General features: G+C 36.8%; 1 protein-coding gene across 1 annotated transcript; it reads left to right on the top strand.

Moving 5' to 3' along the window:
* The first annotated feature begins 3079 nt into the window (after positions 1-3079).
* Positions 3080-8519, top strand: LOC145800741 (uncharacterized). The gene is made up of 4 exons (XM_082890474.1): positions 3080-3137; positions 3976-4065; positions 6286-6728; positions 7782-8519. The coding sequence occupies exons 1-4, from the start codon at positions 3080-3082 to the stop codon at positions 8517-8519; spliced, it is 1329 nt and encodes a 442-aa protein (XP_082746600.1).
* The last annotated feature ends 223 nt before the right edge of the window (positions 8520-8742 follow it).

The following is an 8742-nucleotide window of genomic DNA, read 5'->3' as shown; positions in this document are numbered from 1 at the left end:
AAAAACTGTTCACAGATCCCAAATCCCCTCACCTCTGCCTGACCTGGCCTAGGGAATAATTCCCTCCCCATCGATTTTCTCTAGGTCCTTCTCTTCAAGTTCAATTAATTTGCTAATCACCTCCTGCTCTTTACCTTCACAATTCAAGCCTAGTATTTTGCCGACTTCCATAGTAGCTTGGGCTTCACTTAGGAACTTATGCCTTCTCCTTGAGTTAAGACTCTGCTCAACTGACAATGATATTGCAGCTGCTGCTGCTCTAAAGATAGCTCCTTTGCGAAAACAGGTGCTGGTCAGTGCTCCCTTATTCTTGGTCTGCTTCGTCAGGTCAGCTCATTTCTTCTTTCTACTGCTCATTTCTGGTTTTGTACTCAGCCCCTTCCTTGATGTTGTTCCTATTTCTATCACTTTTCCTGCGGCTGGAAGCAGATCATGAGGCCTAAAATGAGTTTGGGCTATACAATCACTTAGATTTGAGGGTTCTGTTATAGGCCCATCTGCCAATACCCCAGCCTGAGGAACTTTCAAAATTACCTCTAAGTTTACCTTGGGCCTTGGACTCTCAGGTCCACTAGAGCTTGGGATTTTCTCAGGGTTGCATATAGGGCCATCAACAATTTGAATTTCATTTCTTGGAATTACCACATGCACCTGGTTAGCCTCCCTACCTACCTCGCTGACATTCAGAGTCCCCATGGCACCCCCAGATTCTTTTACGGCTGATGCAGAGAGCCACTCATTACTCTTCTCTTTTGCCCCTGAAACTCTCCCCACCATGTCCTCTCCACCATTTTTTGACAGCTGATCTACTTCCTCTTGACCCATAGATTCAGTGCCCACATTGTCGAAGCAAAAGCTGTTGCAATGGCATGGTTGTACTGCTGTTGGGAGTTCTTCACACACTCTAACTGGGAAAATATTTCCATTACATTCGACATTGATCACCTCATTTATGAACTCCAGTCGATTGGTGATTATTCTTACCTTCCCACTCTGAAACGAACTCTGACTGAGAATATCTTCACCTATCTGAACAACCTCACCCCACACCTTGCCTATGTCACTGAATGTAGTAACATTCCACAAGTTGAATGGAACACCTACACATGTTATCCACACACATCTTTCTTGTGCAATGTAAATTCCTTTCTCCCAATCTGTAGCAAAATCGCACCAGTGAACCAACCACTCTTCAATCTTTTGCCTTGCTTCCTTTTTGTGTTGTTGTGAACTGAAGGTTATCACAGCTAGCCTTCCTCCCCCAGCTCTAACTGTTACATCCTTTGCACCTCTTCTAGCAACCTCCTCCTTAAACTCATTGAATGATAGAATAGATTTGAGTTTGACTAATATACTGTCATAAAGCCACCCATTTCCAGTTTCATATGCTTTGACAGTACGTTTTGCCTTTCCAGCACTACCTCCATTCTGTACTACTTCTGCAAAGGATCTTCTGCCTACACTTTCCAACCCTTGTTGCACGAGACCCCTCTGTTGACGCTGCATCATCCGATCGTTTCCTCTGGTTACCATTGCAGGTCGCTTGATCTCACCTTTTTTGAACTCTGCCTTTTTCACTTTCAATGCCTTGTTGTCACACCACAGGCCATCCGTCTTCAGCACCGCCATTTCAGCAGCAACATTGCAATCGTATCTCACAAAACCAAACCTAGATCCCGTTGCTTTCCTTCTTTTTGCTGGGATGAAAGCATCCTTGACTACTCCAAAATTATTAAACAGAGTGAACAGGCTCCTAGGAGTCATTGAGTCTGGAAGCTCATCCACAAAGATGGTGTACAACCCCTTCTCCACTGATCTGTTACCTTGGTTACCCATCTGTCTTTTTCTGAACACTGGGTTCCAGCCTCCAGCCTCCACTTGGTTACCTTGGTTACCCATCTCATTATAATATAGTCACAATTAGAACCACTTCTGGTGTACGAAGCGAATGTTAGGACCCCCCCTCCCCAATGAGACGAGATCTGAGGAGAGCGAGAGAGTATGAGGGTTGTATAGGGTCATCGAAGATTCACCGGAGTAGCGTCAGAAATTGTTTGGGTTTAGTCGGAAACACTACATTAGGTATAATATAAAAGTTTTTAGATCATAATTAAAATATATCATAACCAACATCATAATAAGTTACAACTAACATCATAATGTCTATAACCAAATCATAATCAAATCATAATTAATACCTCAATAAATCATAATCAAATATCGTAAAAAATATTATTAGGGGGACATATAATATACACTCCACCAAAGAATTTCCCTTTACTTTTATAGTTATACAAGCTTTATCTTACATTGCGCACCCCTAATTCTGACTTTTGTATCTTGAAGAGTTGAATCATCATCATATGTAATGCACACCGAATTTTAAAAAGTAAATATTTTTATTTTAATATTTTGAAAATTAATATTTAATTAAAAATATTTTGAAGTATAGAATATTATAGAATTATTTAATTGTTTAATTTCCTTATTTGATATGATGCAATTTCTCATTTTCTCAGTTTTTATTTTGATTTCCTATTGTATTAGTTTCTAATTCTCCAATAATTAAGTTTATTATAAATAATGGTTGTAAGCCTTAGGATGAGAGAGTTTTTTTAGGGCATTCGGTCCATAAATCAAATTTTGAATTTTCGTTGCCCCAAAGTCCTAAGTCTAAAATACTTTGTCCATAAGGACAAGGCACAACAAAATGACCACAGTACCTATGTATATATATATGGTTTCCAAGCCAAACCGTAGCCACTCCACTCTTCTCTCTCTGTCACTCTTTTCTCTCTCATCTCTCTTACTCACCAAACCCTCACTACTCATCTCTCTCTCCTCCTCTTTCCAGATCGGTGCCGTAGCGCCGTAGGGCGGCAGCCCGTGGTATGTGTAACTGTCGACGATAGAAGATCCAAACCCTAGCCACTCATCTGTTCCCGTCATGTCTTTCTTTCTTCTCTCTTCTTCTTACCAAACCCTCACGGCTCGTCTCTATCACTCACCGCTCGTCTCTCTCCAGATTGATGCAGTAGCGCCATATGGTGGCGGCACGTGGTATGTGTAACTATCGGCGATGGAGGATCCAAGAGTCGGCGATAGAGGTGGATCTGGTTTTGGAAGATGGCTTCACTGTGAAAGCAAGACAAATCTGTCTTGAGATTTTGATGAACACCGACTCTGTCTTGGTGGAGCAACAAATCAAATGAGCACAGTAGTAATTCAATGAAAGAAGAGGTAAAGCCAGTCGTAATGAAGGTTTTGAACCCTTGCCCGACATGCCTTTGTGGCCGATTGCCCTGCCAAGCGCACCATTTCCTAATATATTTCATTCTCATCTCTCTCTCTCTCTCGATCTGTCTGTATATCTACATATATGTTATAAATTTGTGTAAAATGGACAATTCGTCTCTGAATTGATCGTTGTTACTCCAAAGATCAATGAAGTTGTGTGACATAGTTCGAATGCGAAAGTTCTTCGAAAGAGTTAGTCAAAATGCTGAAGAGAAAGAATTCGAAGAAGAATCGAAAGTTCTCTCTCTTTTTCACTCCCTAGAAAATGAAAGAGGAATTGGGATCTAAATCTGATCGGATCTATTCAAATTCATAAACAAATTTAAACAGATAATCTGTAAATTTAAACATATAAGAAAATTTAAACAACACATTTTTTTGAATTGTAATTTTTGTTGATTGTTGATTTTTGTTGTTGTTGATGTTGTTGATGTTGTTGATGTTGATGTTGGTTTGCTTCTACATCATAGGATATCATCTTCTTCTTATTCTTAGTTTGAAAGAATGACTTAGTTGTGGTTTCGAATATTGAAAAAAATGTAAACAAAAAAAAGTAATGGTGGTTTTAAGGTAAAAATAGTGGTGACTGGTGAGTAATCAATCCCCTATGTTGTGATGTGTGGAATGATCATATTTGTTTGTTATGTAAATACATATAGAGATATTCTTTTGTTTTAGATGTCTACTCTACTTTGTCAATTTCTTTTCGGTTTTCAAATCAAGTGTTAAGAGAATCACACCCGTTTTATGGAGGGGCAAGCCCGGAAGGTCAGTGACCAAGAGAGACAGAGACAAAGATAGAAGTTAGATCTGGGTTTCTCTTTTGTCTCTCATCAGGCAACTATAGTTTGCAGCCATGGTGGATCATAGTTCTCAACCTGATATCATAGCAAATTTGAGCCTTAATCCTAATCTTTTCACCAACATTCATCATGCATAGATAACTATTTATATTGTTTTGATCATAAATTCCTATTTATATTCATTTTTATGGATTTGTCAGTTTTTTATTCATTTTTACTCATTATAATTTAAGTGAATTTACTTGACAGATATATAGCATCGAACAACTGGTCCATTATGTTTGGTTTGATCATAGATCCCAATTTATATTCATTTTTCTGAATATATATATATGGTATGTAATTTGCATAGATAAGAGAAACGATAATAAAGATTTATGTATGAATGTATGTACGTAATTTGCACAGATAAGTATAAGAGAAAGAAAGATTTGTTAATGTGTTGTTGTAGTAGATAATTCCAACAGATAGAAAACAAGTTTGGGAAATTTTAAATAGATAGATCAAACATTTGTATTCTTAAATAGATAGAGAAAGAACTCACTGATTTTAAACAGATAGAGAGAAAATTTTAAACAAATAAAGAGAGAAATCCAAAGATTTTGAACAGATAAGGGAAAAAATTCAACAGATAGTCAAAAAATTTGAACACATAGACAAAAAAATCGAACAGATAAAAAATAATTTGAACAGATAGATATAAATTTGAGTTGATAGTCAACAAAAGGTCAACAGTAAAAAAAAAAGTCGACAGATAAATTAAAAAGTAAAATTGAAAACAAAATGTCCTTTAAAACAAATAAAAGGACTTCTCACCAACAAAAAATATTCACTGGATCTAATGTCTTATACCCTCCTTAAGTTAGACTTTTCAACAATTAACCCTTTTTTATGATTAATAAAATTGTGAGTTGAAATATTCTTTTGATCCAACCTTGGTTATTCTTTATGAATTAACTATTATTGAGTCTTTATTATCGATATTCTTTGTAAATCAACAAGTTTAAGGATGAATCTTATTTCCGGCATTAAGTTTTCAATCGACGAATTCTAAAATTGTTACTATTTTGTGTCTCGCATTGCATTATATGTTAAAGTGCCTTCGTTTTTTTGATCAGCAGTTAAAGTGCCTTTGTGGGAAGCAATCCTGGGAAAAAAACAGAAATATGAATCTGCTGTGAGCCTTGCCAAGTTCTTAATATTAAAAGATACCTCATGGGATGTTCCTCAAACTAACATAATTCTTTTTTTTGATCAGCAAAGAAAAGGAATTTTATTGATGAATCAGAAAACTATTACATCAATAAAAGATAGAGGAGGATGAGTGCAACAAGCATCATAGCAAATCTAATCAATCTCAACTAGGTTGGCACCAATAAGATCGCCTAATCATATGCTAGCACACCATCGCCAGTTGGTGAGAAACCAACGACAACACCAAAACAACCCCACCCAAGAAACTAACCAAACCTGAAACAGACCCAACACCCCACACTATCAAACAACAATAACTAATGAAGTGGACAGACCAAAACCCAGAGTAATTGCTCCTTTATCAGTAGCCCAGATGCACAAAACAGACCAAAACATACCAAAATTACTCCTCTTATCAGTAGCCCACTGCAGCATCAGTTCAGCATACTAAATTAGATCAACACAGTAAGACAGACACCACAGCATTTCAGCATTCCATACTACATCAGATCAGGTACATTGTGCCTAGACAGATCAATATCAGCCAACTAAAATGAACTCCCAATAGCCACATCAAACAAGCATCCGCTCAACCCAAAATCAACCGCATAATAGTAGCAAGGCACATTCCATCCAATGGGCTAGCCACACCTAGACCTTGAAGGCAGATTACAACAGCAGCATGAGTTGAGACAGTCTGCAAATGCAGATTAATCCTTGCACTTAAATCAACCTCTAGCTTAGCATCTTCCTAACATTCTGCAAATTCGACACCAGCTCTTGCACTGAGTAGAGACAGTCACTTGAAGCAGCCTTAAACCATAAAATAGCTCTTGACTGCAACTGGAGACAGATAAGAAGCAGACTACAACAGGAGACAGATAAGCACCAATCTACACTATTGGTAAAACACCAAAAGAGGGAACCATCCTGCTCAGAAAGAGAATCACCATCTGGGCTTGAAGTTCCATTCCACACTACCACTGCTGAGAAACTAACATAATTCTTACTACCCCTAAAACCCATAAATATGGTGAATTGGCCTCTTCTAATTCCTGGGTCCAACTGGTTGGGGAGGTACAAAAAACTCCAAGAGGTAGCAAAATAAAGACACCTGAAACCCCGCTATTCTTGGCTACAAAATCAGGCATTTTGGAAATTGTTAAGGAAATACTTAATAAGTATCCTCAGGCAATTGAGCATATTGATCACGAAGGGCGGAATATACTTCATGTGGCAATTCAGTACCGCCAAATACATATTTTTGATTTTGTGGAGAAGATGGAAGTTTCAATGAAGAATCTTATGAGAAAGATTACCGACCATGGGAACTCTGTGTTGCATATGATTGGGGATAAGCCAGATGATGATGATTTTGATGAAGACATGAGAAGCCCTGCGCTGGTATTGCGAGAAAATTTGCTCTTGTTTGAGGTGAAAATACTTTTCTTGATTTCCACATGCACAAAACACATATTACAACTTGTTATATACTTTCCTTGCATATTAATATTATATGAACATTTTTGTGGAAAGTTTGAAGTTGTTGGATCAAGGACTTGTGTCATTTGTTTCTTTCATTAGGATCTCAGTCCAACAACTTTATTTATTTATTTATTTATTTTTGATCAGCAAAGAAAATGAAATTTATTGATGAAACAGAAAACTATTACATCAATAAAAGAAAGAGGAGAATGAGTGCAAAGGGTATCTCAGTCCAACAACTTGAAGCTCCTTAGTTTGAGAAAAATAATATCAAACTACGAATCTAAAATTTGTTATCCATTCTTAAGTCTGAGTTCCTACTATTTTAGAAATATTATACATCAATGAATTTTTACTTAATTTTGTTACCACTACATACAAAGTACATAGTAGGGTTTACATTAATAAATACATATAATACTTATGAAGTTATTATACCTGTTGTTCAGTGGTAAAAATATATATTAAAAAATTGGTTGATTTTATTATAACTATAGTAATATGATTTTATTATATTTATTTTAAAATATATATATTTCATTCATTTTTTAAAAATAAATATAATAATTAAAATAATATGACTCTAATTTTCATATCAATATAATTTTTTTCAATAAAATCATCTACGTATAAAGTTAGACAAAATAATTGACTTAGAATTGTAGAGATGAGACCATGATAGACTTCACAAGTCGAGCAAGGATCCTCTAGAATTATTTTTTTTTTAAAATTTTCTAAAGTGGTGCATTGTGTGGCTGAGATTTAATAACAAGTCATATCAACTTTTCAGCATTAAATCTCAACTACACAATATACTACTTTAGAAAATTTTAGAAAAAAATCACTCTAGAGGATTCTTGGTGTCACAAGTCTAGCAACACCCTCGAGTCCACATAGCATACCTGAGCCAATCCTAACCCTAAATACTGCATTTGCTACAAACAACTGAATTGAAACAAAAATATAAGTAAAAAATCTCTTTTGATTTGGCTATCTTTGCAGCGAGTGAAGAAGAAATCCGCAAACAATTTCAAAAAGCACTACAACAACGATGGAAAGACGGCTGACAAGCTCTTTGCTGAAAGTAATGCTAAGCTTCGTAGAGATGCCCAAGAATGGCTAAAGCGCACTGCTGAAAATTGCTCCATCGTCGCTGTCGTTATCTCCACCGTTGCCTTTGCTGCAGCCTACACTGTCCCCGGAGGTCCCAATCAAGCCACCGGTTACCCACTTCTCCTCAACCAACCTTTCTTCATCATTTTTGCTTTGACAGATGCCCTCTCCCTCACATTCGCTTTGACATCCGTCATCACATTTCTCTCGATCCTCACCTCATCATTTCATTTAAAAGACTTCAAGCAATCTCTTCCTCAAAAACTTATGTTGGGGATTACATTGTTGAACCTCTCTGTGTCAATGATGATGCTAGCATTCGGCGCGACAGTGATTCTTCTGATACGTAACAAGGAACAGTGGTCGAGGATTGTGTCATACTCCGTGGCGTTCGTCCCAGTCTCCATCTTCACGCTTACATATTTGCCTCTCTATATTGAGCTGATGAAAACTTTCACCTATACACTCAAGAAAATCAGTGAGGCTTTTCCCGTTGTTTTTGTTCGATCTTGGGTCACCAAATCACTGAAGTGTAGTAGAACCTCCAACCCTAATGATCAATCTCTAGCCAATGCTAGTAGTTTCACAAGGTCTTCTGCAGCTCAAACCACTCCTGATCCTGTTTAGAAGGCATGTTACGAAACATATATATATATTGAAACTATTGCTTGTGTTGTATTTATGTTGTTCGACTAGGAAAGGGGAAGAGGGAGGTGCATATATATAAATAATGTGTGAGCAGGGAGTTGAAGGATATAATAGCCTTGCTATGTTATAAAATTGAATAAGTCTATGAATCAATATTTATTTACTCGGTATTTATCCCGAATAATGATGTGTGGTTAAGATT

The sequence above is a fragment of the Camellia sinensis genome, chromosome 10 (assembly GCF_055761805.1).
Source record: "Camellia sinensis isolate YWXY chromosome 10, ASM5576180v1, whole genome shotgun sequence".
NCBI lineage: Eukaryota > Viridiplantae > Streptophyta > Magnoliopsida > Ericales > Theaceae > Camellia > Camellia sinensis.
Note: the sequence above shows the minus strand (reverse complement) of the source record. Positions and strands in the feature narration are given on the sequence as shown.

Bases quoted from the DNA above. Each gene is read 5' to 3' on its own strand.
- LOC145800741 (XM_082890474.1), top strand. From the start codon at position 3,080: ATGGAGGATCCAAGAGTCGGCGATAGAGGTGGATCTGGTTTTGGAAGA. The intron at 4,066-6,285 runs GTCAGTGACCAA...ACCACTGCTGAG, and splicing joins TGGAGGGGCAAGCCCGGAAG to AAACTAACATAATTCTTACT. The intron at 6,729-7,781 runs GTGAAAATACTT...CTATCTTTGCAG, and splicing joins AAAATTTGCTCTTGTTTGAG to CGAGTGAAGAAGAAATCCGC.